At 47.2% G+C, this 20,797-nt stretch overlaps 2 protein-coding genes across 4 annotated transcripts in view; one reads left to right on the top strand and one right to left on the bottom strand.

Moving 5' to 3' along the window:
* Positions 1-291: 291 nt before the first annotated feature.
* On the bottom strand, positions 292-15,581 carry DRC3 (dynein regulatory complex subunit 3). The gene is made up of 13 exons (XM_063143026.1): positions 15,545-15,581; positions 12,762-12,985; positions 11,740-11,856; positions 10,541-10,707; positions 8,968-9,114; positions 7,811-7,930; positions 6,531-6,655; positions 5,791-5,971; positions 5,312-5,443; positions 4,599-4,669; positions 2,509-2,632; positions 873-1,004; positions 292-647 (listed from the first exon to the last, which is right to left on the bottom strand). Exons 2-13 carry the CDS (start codon positions 12,919-12,921, stop codon positions 540-542), a joined length of 1,584 nt encoding a protein of 527 aa, XP_062999096.1. The 5' UTR covers positions 12,922-12,985; positions 15,545-15,581; the 3' UTR covers positions 292-539.
* A 620-nt stretch (positions 15,582-16,201) lies between these two features.
* The window catches only part of TOM1L2 (target of myb1 like 2 membrane trafficking protein), a 39,915-nt gene continuing 35,319 nt past the window's right edge, over positions 16,202-20,797 (top strand). For all 3 annotated transcript variants that reach the window (XM_063143244.1, XM_063143243.1, XM_063143242.1), the window contains exon 1: positions 16,202-16,281. In XM_063143244.1, the coding sequence (XP_062999314.1) occupies positions 16,230-16,281 (52 nt within the window). In that variant the 5' untranslated portion in view covers positions 16,202-16,229. The remainder of the gene's footprint in view (positions 16,282-20,797) is intronic.

The raw sequence follows: 20,797 nt of genomic DNA, 5'->3' as shown, positions 1-20,797 counted from the left end.
CTCGCACTCTCGGCAAACGCAGCGGCATAAGTTGCTGTCTTATACTGAGTCAGACCCTTGTGTGAACTGCATCTTTATGAACATGTTCGTTTATTCTGGATTCCACCCCCGTGCTTATCAACGGGCAATGCTGAAGGGCCCCTTTCCGCATCATCTCACGGTTTCAAACCATCACATGGCCATGTCCTAAGCTGCCTGGAATATCCTTGTTTGCGTCATTGGGGTTTATAGCTTGGCCTTAACTATCCATTCCTAACGATTCAAAGAGGAGACTGGAGTTGTGACAGGGAAATGATTTACAACCACACGGCATTGGTTTAAGTTAACATATCTCCTTTCTAATGGCTCTACCATCTGTTTTATTCTACACATTTTGATTGTTACACATTTCAGGGGGCACATTCTCCTTTTCAGGACTATGTGTGTGGGGGGGTATTTTTCAGTGGGGAGGAGTTCTCCAAGCAGGTTCACTTCCCAGGTACTGAATTCAAACCTTGGATCTAATCACGGGATGGACGCAGTTCTGTGTCGAAAGCCAGCTACTGTTCCAGAATGTCCAGGTTGTCCAACTCGCTGTGCAGATGGTCAATGTATTGGTTGATTTCCATCACACGGCTTCGGTTTCTGTGGATTTCATCCTTGTGAACCTGCAGGGATTGAAAACAGGCGACATTGCCCATTCAAGGCAGGTCTTCAAACCCCCAAAGACCACCAAGCCAGGAGGTCACTTTTCCTGCTGTCCTAGTTCCTCCTTGGTGGCAAATAACACTGGCTGAATTAAAAGTGGCGAGTTGGAAGTTCTCTCGTTCTTGATAAATTCGGACTTCCTTCAGTGAGGGCCTTGTGCAGAGGCCAACGAGGCTGCGGCTTACCTTTTCTATCAGCGTAGAAGCCCAGCCGTTCGATTTCGTGATGATTTCATCTTCTCGGTTGTCGATCTTCAGGAGGTGAATGTCGTGCGAGGCGTTGACCGCGTTGACGATGGTGTCTTTGTCCACGAAAAGCTAGGAAGGGAAAACCGACCCAGCAAGGTGTCACGGATCAGGACCCCAAACCCTCATCCTCAGAGGAGGCACTAGAATTAACATCTCAGGAAGAGGATGCAGTCAAGGAAAGACATGCAGCTTCCATCTTCCCAGAACCTACTTCCCTAGAAAGATCCCAGGGGTTGACTCTCCTGTATCCAAAGGCAGTTGCCTTGCCATCTTCAGACTCTGGGATTCTGGCCATTAGCACACAAATGCCACAGCCACTCTCATGTTGCTGCAGTTTGAGGTGACTACAACAGGCCAGGCTCCTTTAAGAGACAAAGGCACGCAAACCCATCCTTAAGGCTCAGTCTTGATCTGCTCCTCGTTGGAGCAACACAGAGATAATCCTGTCTGATACCCAGCTCCAGCACCACTTTCCGTGGTGCTGATCTCTTCTTGTGTTTTATCTTGAGAAATCTGACCCCAGTTAAAGATCTCACCAAAGCAGAACTCTGCAACCCTGAAACAGTACAAAAGGGGAGGGGTATTGCTTTCGACTTTTCTGAGAAGCCTCCACTAATGAGGACAATCTCTCATAAATGATTCAGATCAAGAATATTTTGCTTGTTTAAGTCTCAGTGTGGAAGGAGGAGGAACCGGATGGGGGGTGTTCAACCGGTTCTGGATGGGGTTGCACTTCCCCTGAAGGAGCAGGTTCGTAGCTTGGGGGTTCTCCTAGATCCATCTCTGTCACTTGAGGCTCAGGTGGCCTCGGTGGTACGGAGTGCTTTCTACCAACCCCGGTTGGTGGCCCAGCTACGCCCCTATCTGGACAGGGATAACCTAGCTTCAGTTGTCCATACTCTGGTAACTTCCAAATCAGATTACTGCAATGCCCTCTACATGGGGCAGCCTTTGAAGACGATTCGGAAGCTGCAGCTTGTGCAAAATGCAGCAGACAGATTGATAACTGGAACAAAGAGGTTTGAACATATAACATCAATTCTGGTTTGCATTGGCTGCCTATACGTTTCTGAGCCCAATTCAAGGTGCTGGTTTTGACCTATAAAGCCTTAGATGGCTTGGGACCGCAATACCTGACAGAATGCCTCTCCCGACATGAACCTACCCGTACACTGCGCTCAACATCTAAGGTCCTTCTCTGAGTGCCTACTCAAAGGGACGCTCGGAGGATGGCAACAAGGGAGAGGGCCTTTTCGGTGGTGGCCCCCTGACTTTGGAATGATCTCCCCGATGAGGCTCGCCTGGCGCCAACATTGTTATCTTTCAGGCGCCAGGTCAAGACTTTTCTCTTCTCCCAGGCATTTAACACCATTTAACAACGCTAAGCTTGTTTTTTAACGGACCCCAGAACTGTTGTTTTTAAATGGATACTGTTGTTTTTATATTGTTGTTTTTACATTTTTAAATGTTGTATACTTTTTAAATGTTTACTGTTTTTAACTTTTGTAAACCGGCCAGAGAGCTTCGGCTATGGTGTGGTATAGAAATGTAACAAATAAATAAATAAACTTACCATTCGAACATCCTCGGGCATATCCTCGTCGAACTCGCTCTTCACTATTTTCTCCAGTGTGTTGACGGCTATTTCCAGGAGCTTCTCGTGATGGTGATTCTCCAGATCCCGGCATTGAGCCATTGTACAGAAGAAGGTTAAGAAACAAAGAAAAGAGAAGCCCAGTCAAGGGACCTACTCCTGGAAGTCCCTGCTTCATGCGAGGTGCCCTTGGGCAGTCACTACTTTTAAGCGGGGATCATATTTTGAATTGAGCCAACGGCTGAAAGACTGGCCTCATCTACTGACTCACTGCACCACAAATCAAGACACAGGCAAATGGATCTTTCTCCGCCCTCCCCTTATTGTCCAATTCAGCCACTAATTTTAGGACACACATGTAAAACCTCTGGCATTTTGAGTCTTTGGTGTAGTGCAGGGAATAATATAGTCGAATAAATAAACATTTTTGAACTATCAACACCCTTTCCACGTTGTTCACTATTCAATCAAAGGGGGAATCCTAGTTGAGAGGATGAAAACAGGATTCGCAATCATTGCGACAACAAGGACCCAACCCTTTATAGCAGCCTTCCTCAACCTGGGGCGCTCCAGATGTGTTGGACTGCATCTCCCAGAATGCCCCAGCCAGCTGGCTGGGGCATTCTGGGAGTTGTAGTCCAACACATCTGGAGCGCCCCAGGTTGAGGAAGGCTGCTTTATAGGTTTTAATTCTTCATTAATTACATTTCTATTCTGCCAAATAGCCGAAGCTCTCTGGGACGTCCACAAAAACAGATCAGCAACTGGACATCCTTGAGCTTAATCCATCCTGGGATACTGTTTACCTCTATCCCAATTTCTAAGCTTCTTGTATAGAATCGTAGAGTTGGAAGGGGTCTGTAAGGCCATCAAGTCCAACCCCCTGCTTAATGCAGAAAACCACCTTAACGCATCCCTGACAGGTGGTTGTCCAGCTGCCTCTTGAAGGCCTCTAGTGTGGGAGAGCCCACAACCTCCCTAGGTCATGGGTTCCATGGTCGTACTGCTCTAACAGTCAGGAAGTTTTTCCGGTACGACAATGGAACCAGTTACCTACGGAGGGGTTGTGGGCTCTCCCACACTAGAGGCATTCAAGAGGCAGCTGGACAACCGTGTGCTTTAGGGTGGATTCCTGCATTGAGCAGGGGGTTGGACTCGATGGCCTCTGGTTGGCAAAAGTGGTTGCGTGGCAACAAGGCTTCCTTTTACAGGGTTGGGGTAGAGCAGCCTTCCCCAACTTGGTGTTCTCCAGATGTCATAGAATCATAGAGTAGTAGAGTTGGAAGGGGCCTCTAAGGCCATCGAGACCAACCCCCTGCTCAATGCAGGAATCTATGGGCTCATCTACACCAAGCAGATATTCCACTATGAAAGTGGTATGAAAGCAGTATATAAAAGGCAGGAGCCACACGACTGCTTTATAGTGGTAAGGAAGTGCACCGACAACTGTTGGGGCTCATGACACAGACCATATACTGCTTTCATACCGCTTTCATAGTGCTATATCCTACTTGGTGTAGATGTGTCCTGGGCCCCAACAGTTGTCAGTGCACTTCAGTACCACTATAAGGCAGTAGTGTAGATCCTGCAGTGCACTTCAATACTGCTCTAAAGCAGTCGTGTGGCTCCTGCCTTTATATACCGCTTTCGTACCGCTTTCCTAGAGGAATATCCTGCTTGGTGTAGATGAGCCCTATGTGTTGGACTACAGCTCTCATAATCCCCCCAGGAAGGTTGGGTTAGAGGTACTGCTCCCCATCACCCTTTATTCGCTTCTCAAAGTGGGCCTCCAGGAAAACGTAACTGTTGACCCAATGTTATGGTCAGAAACACCATCATTTCCCTGAATGCTATGCCCCAGCAACGCTTCAGACAGAATCTGGCACAAAGAGCAGAGAGGAAAGCCTGTGTTCTATGGACCTCAAACTGCCGTCGATCCAGGCCTACCATGCGTTCATGCGAAGGAATTCAACACCGGGCAGCGTGCGTGAGCCAACTTCAGCGACCCGAAGCAAAGCGCCCCCTGCCATTTCCAGCTCAGGGCCAGCAGCAGGCAGTCAAAAGGATATAGTCCTTGTTCGTTTTCTATAAAAGTTGACACCAGATCCAAGATGTTCCTTTCAAAATCTTTGATCACTTCCTTAGCAAGAAAGGAAAAGGTGGCAGGGGGAAAAGAGGTTGAGTTTGACTGGAAGCAATGTCACAACTTTTAGAAATCTGATCTGGCCTAAAATTAAATAGGATAAATCTAATTTCCCACAGTCACTTTTGCTCACTGTTTATTCATTGTTTCCTTGGCAAAAGATACTGGAGTGCAGGAATGGGGCAAGGAATTTATTTATTTATTTATTTATTACATTTTTATACCGCCCAATAGCCGAAGCTCTCTGGGCGGTTCACAAAGCCCAAAGGTCTCCAGCAACGGCTTTTCCCTGTCTTGTTGCCACAAGTCTTATAGCCCAGGAACTGAACCTGGGATCTTCTACACCAGCGGTATTTAAACCATGTTCCAGACAATGAGAAGATCAGTGGGCTGTAGGGCAGGCTGACCAATCTTGCAAGACCCTCCTCTTAAAAACAAGCAGCCCCCATGGCCCAATGATACATTTTAAGTTTATGTAGTAAATGGCTTTGCTTCTGGGTTCAGCAGCAGGGATCAGTGTTGTGGCCAAGAATCCAGCCCACCAGAAATTGACCAGGGCTCCACCAACAGACCGGAGTCTACCTACTCCTGGCAAAATATCTCCCAAGGAAAATTTCTCACAGATGGACTTTGCCTCACCTCTAACTGGTCAACCAGTTGCATCTCCAGCGTCATCAGTGTTTCTGAGAGCTTTGTGATGTCTTCGTTGTAGTCAGCGAGTTTAGACTCTGCCACCTTGGTGTCGCTGAAGCTCTGAATCATGTCTAGTACCTGCAACACGCAGAGAGAGAGAGAGAGAGAAAGAGAGAAAGAGAGACTGAACATTATCAGCTGCTGCCCCACAGCAGGAGAAATTCCTTGTATTTGTTACGTGGAGGAGTAAGACTCCGGTACACACAACGGAGTCCTAACAGATGTCCACAGGGTTTCTTAAACTGTGATCTACGGAACCCGAGGGTTTCTCAGAAGCTTATCTAAGGGTTTCTTAAGGTGGTGACAACCCGAAGCATAGGGAGTGAATGAATGTGCTTATTTGGAATAATTATAACCTGCTTCATGTTTGAAGGAGGCTCTCAAACGCGACTCTGCAAATGCCAAAGAAATCATCGCTCACGTACCCGGTGATTCCTCTCCTCGAAGGCCTCCATGAGTTTGGTGCCCTGCTCTTGGTTGTCCGTCAGGGCTTCGTGGAGGCACTCGTAAAAGAGGGTGACTTCGGCCTGTCGCTTCTCGTGCTGCCTTAGGCCGTACTCAAACAGGTTCTGACAAATGGCGACAAATTTACTCTTATATGTGAAACTGGAGTCAAAGAGAGAACCTGGTTGTATTTGAGAAGAAAAGGAGAGAGAGCCCACAGGCTAGAACTGCTTCACACATGATGGATTCCCTGCAAGGTGACAGTAAGAGCTTTAAGCTACAATATACCGGTTTTGGGGGGCCCGCCTACCACCAGAACGCAGCCCCTGAGAGCTTCTCCAAATTGAATTCGGCCCTCAGCTGAAAGAGGCTCAACATTCCTGGTTTAGGGTTGCATGCCTGACCCAGTTCCGGGTACATCCAGCTAAAAAAGGGTCAGGAAGGGACAGGATGGGAGGAACCTTTGCACCCTTTTCCTGTAGAGCCAGTCAGGCAGAGTGTATACACCACTGCACCACACAGACAGATAGTCTGATGTGGTAAAAGGCAGCTCTTTCACCCCCAGGGCTTTGCTTCAGTTCCCCTTCGGAGAAGGCACAGTTGGAGGCATGGAATCCAATGAAGCTACTTTGAAAGTGTGACACTAGTCCTCATGACAGCAGAGAATGCCCCCAAAGAACAGCCCTCATTCTCAAAGTTTATCAGAAGTGCTGTCCCAAACCAAAAAGGATATATCTCCATCAGATCTGGTACTCCCGGGAGGTACACCAGCTTGGATGCTTCAGGGTCTTCTGCATACATGCTGTCGAACAGGAAGGCTCCGTTTAGATACTCTACGTAAGCAGACTTGAGACAGAAGCAATGTGGCGGAAAGGAAAGCAAAAGGACAAAGTCAGAGAAAGTAGGGTGGGTGGGGGAGAATTTCATTCCTTAGCTTCATATCACTCTGAGGAAAATCCAGGAGAAAAATGTCCCTTACATAGAGGGGGCCGAAGATTGGTGAGTTTTAGTCAGCTTGGCACCCCCAGACTTCGGCTTACTTTTCCTCACAATCTGCATGAAGTCGGGCTGGCTCGTGGATTTCCATTTTTAAAATTATTATTTGTGTAAAGCAATTTGTGGCCGTAATTTGTGTAAATTTCTTTTTACGCACCCCCCCCCCAAAAAAAAACCCCACCAAAAAAGTTCCCAGATTTCGGAAACAAATTCTCGGCTCAGCTTCCAAATGCAAGCCAGGTCAGGGACACCGCGGGAATCCGCCGGGAACAAAGAGAGCTAAGATTTGCCAGCGAAGGGCACCCCTCCGCTTAATATGAACATAACAGACCAGTTAACATATCAAAGGAATGTGTGTGGTGGAATACTACAAAACGCACGCTCTGCTGTTTCAAAATACAGAGACTCCAAAGTTATCCAAAAAGATGTTGTCCTCCTCCACAGTTCATTTGTCTTCAAAAGACCTTTATCAGGCTGTGAAGAAGCTGGACTCTGGATTACTCGCTCGCTGTTACACTCGCACATGTGCGCACATCTGTCCGGTTCAATGACTGGGCCTGGCCAACGTGGCTTGTGGCTCTCCTGACCAAATGCAGCCTACCAGCCACTTATTGTGACTTCCCAGGTGCTGTGTTTTTGGCAGGCTGGATCCAATTCTGGAGGATCTATGGTTGTACAGGTCTGCAGTGTGTGCGTACGTGCGCACACATTCAGGAGTTCAATTGTCCTTCAGAGAAACAACAATAGGCAGACAGGGCCCACCTTTTCAGGATGCATAGCTCAGCGCAAATAATTACACCCCCCAGTACTAGCCATATGACATTGCAGCATCTTTTCCTTCTAAACGAAAAGGGAGATGCACACACCGCTCCCCGAGAGATCAATTTCTGCTCCATTTTTAGCTCAGTGTTAAGACACCATTACATCTTTGGCGGTTTGAAAGAGAGTCCCGTATCTGTTGGGTTCTTCCGCCAGGCCAATGGCCTATGGCCAAGGGGCACATACCTTATGATATTCCACCTCTTTCTCCTTGGCTTCCAGTGCCTCCCACTTGGCCAAGGCCAGCGTTTCCCCTTGCTTCATTTCCTCAATGGCATACTGGTATTTTATCAAGGCCATCTCTCGCTGGGGAAAGGCAAAAGAGATGGCACGGCTTTAGACCAACGGCACTCAAGTCACATGTCAGGCCTCCATGGGGAGATATGGAGCGTTTTGGGGGGCAGCCTCTCCAGCTGGTTATGACCAGGTATTGTTCATGAGCTGATTCAGTAGCACAGAGGGCAGACCTACGCTCTAGACTTAAAACTGGACCTACAGGGAATTGCAGTTTCGCAAGGTGAGGAGGAGGAGCCTTGGGGTCTGTAATGAGGAAACATTGTCATCTCACTCAACTACAATGCTCAGGATTCTTTGGGAAACCAATTGACATGGGATAAAATCGACACACGTTTATTTAGTTCATGCATTTCTATCCCCTTCGAGTAAACCCTCAGAGCAGTTAACAAGCTTAAAAAGAAAATATTACAATAACACATCATTCCTTAAGATGGTCCCCTCCAGATGTGTTGGACTATGCTGGTGGGGGGATTATGGGAGTTGTAGTCCCACACATCTGTAAGGCACCAGGTTGGGGAAGGCCATAATAAACATTCATAATGGAGATGTGTTCAAAGAGTAGAGTTCCTGTATGCCTTTTCTAGGGACTAGGCTTTACAAGATATTTCCTACATCAGCAGTTCTCAGACATTTTTCCTGCCACAGATGACTTGAAAATTACTGGGGGACTCTGTAATTCTGCAATCAGTCCCAGAAACAAGCTCACAAGCTTTTTTCCCTTTACACCATTCATATTTTGGACATTATTTTAATCGGCTTTTTTTCCCTGTTGATTTTTAATGCTCCTGGTTCAGTTCTTTTTATGTGCTTCACCTTTTTCTCTGTACATTTCAATATGTTATTTCATGTTTGTTGTTTTGCATTGTTTCAAGGCAAGTTGTAAGCTGCTCTGGTCATCACTGACAGAAAAGTGGGATAAAAAATATTTGTAGTAAAATAAAGACAAGGAGTTGAGATTTGTCATTGATTCAGACAAGTTTCTAGGTCTCATGGATGCAGAAGAAAGCTAAAACAGCAAAGATTAGTCTGCACCTTTAAGCTCTTACCATGGTGTCATCCACCAGTCGAAAATCTAGGTACACAAGATCCGGGAGATAAGCGGCGATGAACATGGAATAGACTTCGTTCTCACACACGGGATTCCCAGTGAGGTTCAGCGTGCGCAAGTTTTTGAATTTCCTGAGATAGATCACCTGTGGCAGAGGGACAGAGAGATCCAAATTGCCATGTCAACTATTCACAGAAATACTTGGGACATTCAAAAATGAGGAATGGGCAGACTTTTTGCTGAACCGGCTTCTGTTTTGAAACTGTCAAGCTCACAGTCCTTGCAAGTTTGCAGACTGGCTTTTTATCGAGTGAGATTCTGCTGTGATTTCTCTTATACTTGGCCACTCTTATTTTCCAGTACAAACACAGCAAAGATACACTCTTGCATCCTGAAACTCACAATGTATGTTGTCACTTGTGTAGCTCTTGTGTTAAGGCACCACGTTATGGTGAAGGTGCGGAATAAATAAGTAACTGGAAGGCTTAAAAAAAGAAGAAGAAGAAGCAGGAGGCATGTTCACCTTTTACAAAGTTTTCCCTCCCTGAAGTGTATTCCAATCCCTCTGGTCGCTATTTACAAATGTACAATATCCCACAAGCCTCATTCCTGCTTCACATCATTTCTTTCCTATTTTCCCTTTTTTCTGGAACCAGTTACCTAAGGAGGTTGTGGGCTCTCCCACACCAGAGGCCTTCAAGAGGCAGCTGGACAACCCTCTGTCAGGGATGCTTTAAGGTGGATTCCTGCATTGAGCAGGGGGTTGGACTCCATGGCCTTATAGGCCCCTTCCAACTCTACAATTCTATGATTCTACTGTGCTGGGATATGAGTAGGACAAAGGTGTCTAACTGGCATGAAGGAGGAAGGTGGGGACACCATCTTGAATAAACCATTGCAACTTCTGCTGGCACTGGATATTTCTTGGAATATCCAGTATATAGTGAAGCTAATGGAATTGATTTGCTAGGTCAGTGGTTTTCAAACCCAAGTTCTTTGGAAGCTTTTAAGCAGGTACTTAATGAAAAGCTTAGTCATAGCTGATTTTTTAAATTTAATTCTAAATTTATGACCCCCCCCACTATAGATAAAAGCTCACAGGGCAACAGACAATAAAAATGAAGATAAAATGCAAAGGCTGTGTTAAAAGACAGAAAAAAGCGCAATAAACCATCAGTTAAAAGCAGGAGAAGTCTAGAAACAGGCATCAGAAGAAATAAAAGTATAAAGATAAAACTACTTAAAGCACAGCATGAGGTGCAGAGGATTAAAAAGCCTGAGAGAATAAAACAGTCTTTGCCTGGCATCAAAAGTAAGTGCTGGGCAGACTTCTCTGGGGAGAGTATTCCATAATTGGAATAGCTGTCCCTTAAAAGTCACCTTGCACACCCTGTACTGATCTTCCTTCCTTTCTAATGTATGGGAGTGTGAGGGATGTATCTAGCGTGGAGCCTAGGAAGATTTACCCAGGTAAAAGAAAATCCCACTGAGTTCAATGAGACTTACTGCCATAAACAGTGCATAGGATTATAGCCAGGGCTTGTAAAATGGTTCATTAATTAAATCCTTACATTTTCCAGGGTTTGAATATTATTGTTTCCTATAGAGAAGACCTGAAGTTCTTGCAATGTGTCCAGATTCTCAATCTTGGAAATTCTGTTGTTGTACAAACTAAGATCCTGCAATTTAACAAGAGCATCTAAGCCTTCAATGACTTCGATATTATTGAAAGACAAATCTGAGGGGGGGAAAAGAAGAAGGTGGAAGACATGAGGTTCAACAAGGAGAGCATTCAGTCCCACTTAAGGGGCTTTTTCCTGCCTAAACATGCCTAGGATTGTGCACATAGACAACTCTTATTCACACAATCATTTTTTCACATTTTGGAATTAACAGGGAGGAGCTGGCTTTTAAAAAAGATCTTCATAATTGACTCAGACATGGGAATATCAAATTGTAGAATATAATACAGACTTGGGATATTAACATGCAGCAGAGAAGAGCTTTGAGGCTGCAGGTGTTTCGGGGGCATATGTCATGCCCTCTCCAAGGGGTCCTGCCCGACAGTTTGAGAACTACTGCTTTGACTAGAATAGGCAAAAAAACATCTCACAATACGTTCCTGAAAATATGTTATTTTCTCTCTTAGCGTTGGTTTTGCCAAAAAGGAATCCGATAACTAGCTAATATGAGAGAGGAGGTTCTGAAGACAATGTTATTCAGGGCATATCAGCCTTCTTCAAACAAACAGCAGGCACCCTGGTGAGGTCATTCTGCCTTTTTAAGAGGCTGAGGCAGAAACAAAGTGGAGGACGGTTTGGCTGGGAACAAAAACCTCCTCTCATCAGGCGCAGTGCTATAATGGATTCAGTCACAAAACATTCTCCAGGGAAGGCCGAGTGCCCCTCTCATTCTAGCGGTCATTTGATGGAGGAAACAAGAGGTTTTATGTTTAGCGACACCAACCCCGGTCTTGTGTAGTTAGTGCAAAAATCCTGGTCAAGAGCAAAATGGAACTGCCTATCAATCCCCGGTTAGGTGGATTAGTGGCAGGGGCGGCTGAGGAGGACCACGTTTACCACAACGCCTTGGGATCACTTCATACAGTATACAACTCATGCACGGAAATCGCTTCCAAACTTGCACGCCTGTGTAATCATCAGCTGTGACCAAGTAAGTGAAGGCTGCTTTTGGGAATTCCTACAGGGAGGTGCTCTCCGCGTAGGAATTTCATAGTGTTTTGATGTAGCCCAAAATGCAAACGGCTTACCTAGCCAGACCAGATGAACTAGACAGTCCAGCGACTCAATCTTCTCAATGATGTTGTTGTCCAGCTGCAATTTTGTCAGGTTCACGAACTGCCAAAGGTTGTCGATCTTCAAGACATCTGAAACCACGCGACAAATCAAATTTATTTATTTATTTATTACATTTCTATACCGCCCAATAGCCAGGGCTCTCTGGGCGGTTCACAAAAATTAAAACCGTGATAAAACAACCAATAGTCTAAAAACACAAATACAAAATACAGTATAAAAAGCACAACCAGGATAAAACCATGCAGCAGAAATTGATAGAAGACCAAAATACAGAATTAGAACAGTAAAATTTAAATTTAAGTTAAAAATAAGTGTTAAAATACTGAGAGAATAAAAAGGTCTTCAGCTGGCGACGAAAGGAGTACAGTGTAGGTGCCAGGCGGACCTCTCTGGGGAGCTCATTCCACAGCTGGGGTGCCACAGCGGAGAAAGCCCTGCTCCTAGTAGCCACCTGCCTCACTTCCTTTGATATGTGCCTAGTTCCTTCTGTGCAGGAATTTGGGCAAGCAGTTTAAAGCTTTCTGCTTAAAGCCGCCTTCAACTAAATTTGTAATTGACTTTTGTGTTCAAAGCAGCCTAGTGGAATATTCTGTATGCTTGCTGTGGATATTCAGGGTCTCACAGCTGACCTTGTTTTGTGAGGGCATAGGTCTGAAAAGCGGCTTTAAAATATTTTAAATAATAAATAAAAGTGCAGGTATTCTTTGGAGACACTCAGTAAATTCCTCGGTTCTGGTTAAAAGGACTCTCTAGCCAGTGTCCTGCTTCCCAGCCATGCTCGAGATTCTGCACAAACAGTAGAATACCTTTACAACACCCTGTTTCTGTTAATGCAATAATTTTCACAGTACTGCGTAAACACTGATGTTCATTGCTGACTGCCCTCAAGGCAAATTTCAGGGTAATAAAGGCTTTATAATAAAACTTCTCAATGTTTAATAACAAGGTCCGTACTTCATCTTCCAATCCTTACTTCTAAAATCAAGTTGCAGCTCTTTGACATCTTTGAAATTAATCCCTTCCTTTTTGGCTAACAGGCCGGCTTCTTCCCGAGGCCCTTGCTCCTCAACGGCTTTCTGCAGCATCTCTTCATCAATTACGTTGGGCTCTATGCTATCGTACAGCCGACTCATCTTGCGCAGGAAGAGCGCCCCCGAGATTAGAAATCAACGAGATCCCCTTGGCCCGTTGTGTGCTCTGAAATGTAATGACATGTATTAGCCAGCGATATTATCTCATTCAAATGCAGAGAGCATCTAGGCATCCACCCACACGGCGAGCAAAATGACACATCACACACAGTCCACTTGACTACCCACCCAGCCGCATCCCAGGCTGTCTCGTCCTCTCCTGTACGGGGATGGCTTACATAGCTCTTGTGAAGAATTGGATAAATTCATGGAGGCCATGGCTATCACGCCCATATAAAGTAGCATCGTCCTTCTGCATGCCAGAAGCTGGTATGCAGGGTTGACCTGTTCTATACAGGTTTAAAGATAAAGCACAATAATAATAATAATAATAATAATAATAATAATAATAATAATAATTTCTTACCCGCCTCTCCTTTTGGATCGAGGCGGGGAACAACATTAGAACAGGAATCAATATATCTTAAAAATTCATGATGTAACATTCATTAACCCTAAGAATTGATACCCACCAGCAATCAGTACCTGGACAGCAGACTGAGCAGACAGGCACAGAGGTCACCTGGTCAAGGTCTGTTACACTATTGTGCAATGTACTATATTTCTGTAATCTGTACAGCACCATGTACATTGATGGTGCTATATAAATAAATAATAATAATAATAATTTCTATTTATGTTATTACATTTTTTCCTATACAAATAGATTAGGATCTTATATAAGAGTATTGTTTATTTATTTATTTATTTAGAATATTTATATACCGCTCCCCATTGAAAAATTTCGGAGCGGTGTACAAGATAAAATGAAAATAAAAACAGAATAAAACAGTTAAAACAAAATTTAAAAGAAGCAAAAAACAGAGATCCAAGGCTGCATATTAAGGAAAGGCTTCTTGAAATAAAGACGTTTTCAGGAGGCGCCGAAAGGAGTACAAGGTTGGTGCCTGCCTGACCTCCAGAGGCAGGGAGTTCCACAGGAGGGGGCCACCACGCTGAAGGCTCTTCCCCTGGTGGATTCCAATCGGAGGATGGATCTATGTGGAACCACCAGGAGCAGGCCCTCGGATGACCTCAGTGACCGGGCAGGTTGGTTGGGGAGAAGGCGCTCTCTCAGGTATCCTGGTCCCAAGTTGTTTAGGGCTTTGTACACAAGTACAAGAACCTTCAACCTGGCCCGGTAGCGAATAGGCAGCCTGTGCTGTTCCCTCAGCAGAGGAGTTACATGCTGGAACAGGGCAGCTCCAGACAACAGCCGAGCTGCAGCATTCTGCATGAGCTCCAGCTTCCGGATCAGCTTCAAGGGCAGCCCCACATAGAGCGCGTTGCAGTAATCCAATCTTGAGGTTACCAATGCCTGTACCACCGTGGCCAAGCGATCCCTGTCCAAGAGAGGCCGTAGTTGGCAAACCAACCTAAGATGGTAAAAGGCACTTCGAGCTGTGGCTGCTACTTGAGTGACAGAAATGGGTCTAAGAGTACCCCCAAACTATGAACCTGCTCTTTCAGAGGCAGTGCAACCCCATCCAGTAGTGTGCACCTGATTGTGCACATTATCAGGTAGTGTACACCTGACTGCTAAAGTTCTACGAGACCGATTTTGCTCATTTTTGTTTTAAACCGAAGCTTGAGCAGTGTGGACGTGCAGAATATTTTGAAACTTGGAAAAAGTTCAAAGCTTGGGAAGGGAGAGAGATGAGGCAAAGTGGAGTTTAATGCATATGTCCCACGTTGTGCATGTAACATGTGACACTGTGTGTGTATGCACATGCAACAATACATACTCCTGTGAACTCTTAGAGTGCTGGGCCAGTGGAAGAGAAGGCAAAGAACATTGGTAAAGGGACTGAGGAAGAGTCAGTTGTTACGAGCTAGAGGAGGAAGAGAAGCTGAAGAGAAAGAGCTGACACCATAAGGAGAGAGAAAAATCATACATCGTGAGTTTTCATAGGAACATCAGAAGAGGCCTTACACTGAGTCAGACCGTCGGTCCCTCTAGCCCAGGATTGTCGACATTCGACCAGCAGCCATGACTCTCCAGGGTTTCAGAAAGGATTCTTTCCTTACCCTACCTGGAGAAACTGGAGACCGAACCTGGGACTTTCTGCATGCAAAGCCAGGGGTCTATCAAACTTCAAGAAATGGTAAACAACCTCTTTAAAAACATTTCCCTACTTTTTCCGGTTTATTTGTAGTACATTTATTTTAAAAGTGTAAAGTTGTTCCAGTCGCAAGGGAAATAGGGAAATATGTTTTTACCCAACCATTCTCACACTACCCCTTTTTCCCTCTCTCTCTCTCTTTTAGTGAAGATGCATTTCCTCTTTGCGGGGGGGTTTCCGAAGTGGCCACCCTAGCCCACAGCTCAACACCCTTCTTGTGCGGATTGAGTCCCAGAGGGAGAAAGCACACAAAATGGGGTAGTGGCAATGGTAGCAAGGAAGGGGGTGGGGGTGGGGTCCCCTGGAGGCATCTAGTCCACCCCACCCCTAATTTGGAGGCAGCACTGCAGAGCTTCCCAGAAGCCTGGAGGCTGTTGGAATAAAGATGCCGGCCCGAATGGCCTCACGCAGAGGCTGACTCCAAACACAGAACTTCAGCCTACCAGTCTTAAACGCTGCACCAGTTGAATTTCTGCCTGCCAGGCAAATACATCCTGTCCCAGGGCCGCTGAACCCGAGAAGGCCCCGTTGCTAAGAAACCCGCGGCCGTTGCTAAGGGAGGTCACGTGACCACAACACGCACGCACGCCCCCTCCCCGAGCTTCCGTCGCCACGTGACCCGAGGACGCCGGCGGGCCGTCCCGCTCGTTGCCCTCGGCCCGCGCGTGGGCGCGTCCAAGCAAAGCGGCGCCACCAATGGGAAGACGCATAAACAGACCTTCCCCCATCGGGATTGGCTATTCAACCCAAGCCTCAGCCGAATCATCTGCGAATATTACCCAATAGGCGGCAGAGTCTGGATGAGGCCTTACCCAATCGATTGGCTCCGGAGGCGGGCTCGTCTCCCTTCCCTCCTCCTCCTCCTTCAACCCCTCCGGCTATCTGACGCCCGTCAGCTTGGAGGTCGGGCCGCCCGGCCTGACAGCGATTGGCGTGCGCGCCTACCAATGAGCGAGCGCTTTCAGGGACTAGCGGGTGGGCCTTTGGGGAAAGCGGCGGCTCCGGTTGGCGAGCGCGGCTGCCGGTCAAGAGCAGGAGGCGGGGCTAGGGGGCAAAGAGAGAGGAGACGGAGCAGAGGAAGGCTGGGAGGCCGGGCGGGTTGGTGGTCATCATCATCTTCCTCCCAAGATGGAGTTCTTGCTGGGGAACCCCTTCAGCACCCCGGTGGGGCAGAGCCTCGGTAAGCGGGCGCTGGGGGTGGAGAAGAAGGGCTCAGCAGGCCTGAGGCGACGGGGATGGGCGCAGGTGGATAGAGCGGGGGGGGGGGGGTAGAAATGGGGGAGGCAGGTGAGGGAGGCAGGTGGGCAGCAGCCAGACCCCGGTGGAAGAAAAGCCCTCGCCGCCCTCCCCTAACGGCAGCTGTGGAGAGGAGGGAATTTTGGCAGGTGCAACTTCTCCCCTCACCCTCCTTTGCCCCCCAGCGCCCCACCTGCCCCTGCCTGGCTTCCCTCTCCACCCCCCACCCCCCACCCCAAGCTGGGACGCCCTGGCCTGCTTTGGAGCAAGGCAGCCTGGCAGGGGGGCTTTGTGCATGCTCTGGGGTGGGGTGGGGTGGGGTGGGGGCACAGCCTTGGGGATGCGCCAGCCCCCCATGATCCCTGCCCCTCATAAGTCCTTGCATTTTTTCTCTGGGGCGGGGGGGGGGAGGAAGGGGTGCATTTGAGATGCGCTGGTTATCTGGTCTTGCTTGTCGCCAGCTGCCAGGGCCGGTTTTTCTGATAGCAATTCGTAGAGCAATATGTCTGATGCTTCCTCTCGCTTGTCCTCCCTGGAAGTCCCTTGTGTTTGCATTTGGGGCCTGGGTGAGTGCCGATATCCATGGCTGGTAATAAAAATCAGCCGCTGCCTGTGACTGGGCCGCTGGAGGTTATTTTCACAGGTGAACGCTTCTGTTGTCTGGTCCTTGTCTGTCTTCTTGCTTTTTGGGGGGGGGGGGTCATTTAATAAAAGATTCATAAATGTGCAAATCAACACTCCTCACTGACCATTCACCAGTTATAGCGGCATTGGACAGCATCTAGATGTGTTGGACAGCATCTCCCATCGCACCCCAGACAGGGATGATGGGAGTTGCAGTCCAACGCATCTGGGTGTGGGGGCACCCAGTTGGAGGAGACTGGGTTATATAGCGCTACTTATGGCGGCACCATTACCCTCCGATAGCCTCTCATTTCTATACCCTGCCCTGGTAAACGGCTGCCTTTGTTTTGCTCCTGTCTTGGCCTTTTGAGGATGTCTTGTCAAAATATTAGTGTGAGTGGCTCGAATTCAGCCCCAGGTCTATAAACCTTTGAGTTGGGTGTGTGCGGCTTATGGACTTCCATGTAAATTCTTGCGCATGACCAGCAAGGCATGCCATAGAGCAGCGGTCCCCAACCTTTTTGGCACCAGGGACTGGTTTCGTGGAAGACAATTTTTCCATGGACTAGGGGGGAGGGTTGAGGGGATTGTTTTGGGAAGCCCCCCCCACTCCAGTGTCCTGGCTTCGCTTTGGCTGGGCAGGTGAGATGGCGCCCCGCGCCCAGGTACGCTTGTGTGTGTGTGTGTGTGTGTGTGTGTGTGTGAAAGCAGCTCACCTGTGTGGCCCGGTTCCTAACAGGCCATGGACCGGTACTGGTCCGTGGCCCGGGGGTTGGGGACCCCTGCCATAGAGTACACAGCCTGTCATTATTACCACCACCACCCCCTTTGCAGGTGCTGAAGTTTGTTTTGAACAGATGATGGGATGACTCGGGTTTTCCTAGTAGATCTGTAAGTTACAGTGCAATTCTATGCATTTCTACTTGGAAGTAAGTTCCATTCAGTTCAATGGGTAAGTGGGTTGAGGACTGCAGTCTGAAGTAATAAGCACTCCCTTGTGTGTGTGGTTTTTTTTAAAAAAAAATCAGGAAAGGGGACAAATTGTTGGACAGTAAATGAATAGAGCCTATGGCAGATGATCTGCCCTCTAAATGTTATGGGTTTCAAATCCCAGCATCCCTGACTGCTAGGGGATGCTGATGGTAGTTGTATTATTATTACTATTATTTATTTATATAGTGCCATCAACGTTCATGGTGCTGTACAGAACAAAATGAAACGGAATACAATACAGTCCAAACATTCTGGAGGACAGCAGCTTCCTCCCTTGTGTAACAGTGGGGTGAGAGTGATCATTTGTGGAAGAATAATGATGTTACAAGAATGTCCCCCTCCCTGCCCGATGTGTTGGAAGGTTTGGGGGAGCCGGGGTCACAATTTGGGGAAGAGGGGAGGTAGGGCCGACCATGCAGTGGAGAGGAGAGGAACTGGGGAAGCCTAGGTTGTTATGAGGTGCAGGATGAATCTGGTACCAGGACCGCTGTCATGGAATAAAACCAGGAAGGGCTGGGGCGTCCGAGAGGTAAACCTGACAGAGGAATTTTGTGTGTACATTCTGTGCAGTTCTTGCTGTCCCACCATTCCAAAAATGACCTCTTAGGAATGTCCCGTCACCCAAAAAAGATCATTTCAAATGATTGAGGCAGTTTAGAGTGACTTCCTTACGAGGACAGGCTTAAGGGAGGATGTGGCTTTCTTGGCTTTGAAAAACAATGACTAAGTGAGAGTGTAAAACTGTGGTTGCTGTACAGAAGCGTAGTGTCAAAAACGCAAGAACCTGGTGACATTGATTTGCAATATGTACTGGATTTTTTTAAAAAAAAGTTAAAGGAAGCATATTGAATAATTTAACTTGCGAAATATATTACCGTAGGCTGGGGAGAGTGTGCCACTCAATTTAAAGGTGCCTTTTAAGAACCAAAGAATTCAACATACTCATGGTGGGTAGCCTTGCTGATCATTGGCTATTAGTCATAGTGGGGCTTCCAAATTCGGAGTCTGCACACCTGTGATTAGTTGATTCTGAGGACAAACAACAGGGAAAGGGCATGTAATAGCATGTTCTGCTTTTGGATTTCCTGCAGGTATCTAGTTAGCCACTCCTGGAAACAGGATGCCCGGTGAAATGGGTGAGCTTGGCACACTCCAGAATCTTTCAGCTTCAACTCCCATGGGCCATGCTGGCTGGGAATGTTGCTGTTATTATTTATTTACAGCATTTATTTACCACATGTAAACAGATTCTGGAGTGGTGAACAATAAAAAAAAATTATAAAGAGATAAAAGAAATAAAAATTGTTATATTTAAAAACAAAGGAATAATAAGAACCGGGGCTGGTCAGTCAAGGATGGCTTCCTGGAATAAAGCTGTTTTCAGGAGGTGCCAGAAGCGACTCACTGTTGGTGCCTGCCTGACCTCCAGAGACAGGGAGTCCTGGAGGAAGGGGGCCACCACACCGAAGGCTCTTCTCTGGGTGGACTTCAGCTGGGCCATAGATCTATGCAGAACCATCAGGAGCATAACCTCTGAGGACCTCAATGAGATCAGTGACCTCATAGGGAGGCTGCCGTGTTCAGGAAGGCTGATACAGACTCTTCATCTGATCCAGCCTGGCAGCTGTGACATTCTTGGGCACAGCTTAGGAGCAGGCTGAGTGAAGATGATAGTTTGTTTGGGGACAACGGTCTGGTTCGAGGACTGCAGACCGATTATCCCTCAGCGTCCTTGAACCATCCCGTTGGACATGGTGGAACAAGGGAAATATTGAAATAGACAAAGCGGGGAGATGAGGGCGAGACTGAGGAATGTTAGGGAAGAGAGAGAGAACGTAGATGTGTATGGCGGGGCACAGCTGGGGTGGGTGGCGGGACAGTGGGGGCCGGAGGGCAAGAGTAGCAGGGCATGAGGTCTGTGTTAGCTCTTGCCTAGATAAAGGTGCTTTTTGTCTGGATTAGAAAGAGGGTCAGGAGGCTGCAGGGCCTCCTTTTCAGTAGCAGGGCATCTCCTCCAGCTTCTGTAGTTCACAGTAGCCAGGACATAGGAACTGCTTTGTTAGCTTCCCCGATCCAATGCACTCTGGATGTGTCAGAGGGGTGTTACAGCACAGCCTATTTGGAGGGTGCCTGGTTCGAGAAGGCTGGCCTCTGCCTTATTGCATCCACTCCCCAGAAGAATCGGTGCTATTACTTACGCTTTCATCTCTTGCCTCCGTTGTGACTGTGATGGAGATTCTTGGGCCAAAGCAGCCGAAATGTGATTATCGGGGGCCCTGCGTTCCTGCACTGCGCCTCTCCCCTGTTTGCCAGATTTCGTTCATGATTGTCTTTAGGGCAATGCAGCACCTCCGTTAGGTCAGAGAGCTAGTTCCAGGGGTAACAGTCTAAGAAGCGGCCTGCCGTTTTGTCTTTAGGATCAAAACTGCCTGCGACCCACTTCTGCTAAACTGCAACGTTCAGTGGGCAACTGATGTCCAGCAAGGGTCAAGGAATGATCCTATAGCCAGCATCTTGCTGAGTGTCATGGAAATTTGGTTTACATCCTGGCTCAAGTGCTGACCTTTACTGTGACCTTGACTAAGAGACTCTGAGCTTCCACTTATTTAAACAGAGACATTCCCACGGTTTTGAGGGTTTTCCTTACAGTGTGAGTACTGTTGCAAATTGTAGGGTGCTCTGTGCTAAGTTAAGAATCTCAAGGCCTATCTAGGTATGAGCAGAGAACTGAACAATCTCGGTAGAGTGCCAAGCTTAGATAAAAGTAGAGTATCATTTCTCTTACATTTAAAAAAAAACTTTCTAGCTTTGTGTAGATCCTTTCCTCATGCGCCATGTGGCAG

The sequence above is a fragment of the Elgaria multicarinata genome, chromosome 17, assembly GCF_023053635.1.
Source record: "Elgaria multicarinata webbii isolate HBS135686 ecotype San Diego chromosome 17, rElgMul1.1.pri, whole genome shotgun sequence".
NCBI lineage: Eukaryota > Metazoa > Chordata > Lepidosauria > Squamata > Anguidae > Elgaria > Elgaria multicarinata.
Note: the sequence above shows the minus strand (reverse complement) of the source record. Positions and strands in the feature narration are given on the sequence as shown.

What these genes read in the sequence shown, in the direction of transcription:
- DRC3 (XM_063143026.1), bottom strand. Translation starts at nt 12,921, where the DNA reads ATGAGTCGGCTGTACGATAGCATAGAGCCCAACGTAATTGATGAAGAG. An exon ending in GCTGCAACTTGATTTTAGAA is followed by an intron (nt 11,857 to 12,761) that starts GTAAGGATTGGA and finishes GCGTGGTTTCAG; the next exon opens with ATGTCTTGAAGATCGACAAC. An exon ending in TGCCCGAGGATGTTCGAATG is followed by an intron (nt 1,005 to 2,508) that starts GTAAGTTTATTT and finishes TTCCCTTCCTAG; the next exon opens with CTTTTCGTGGACAAAGACAC.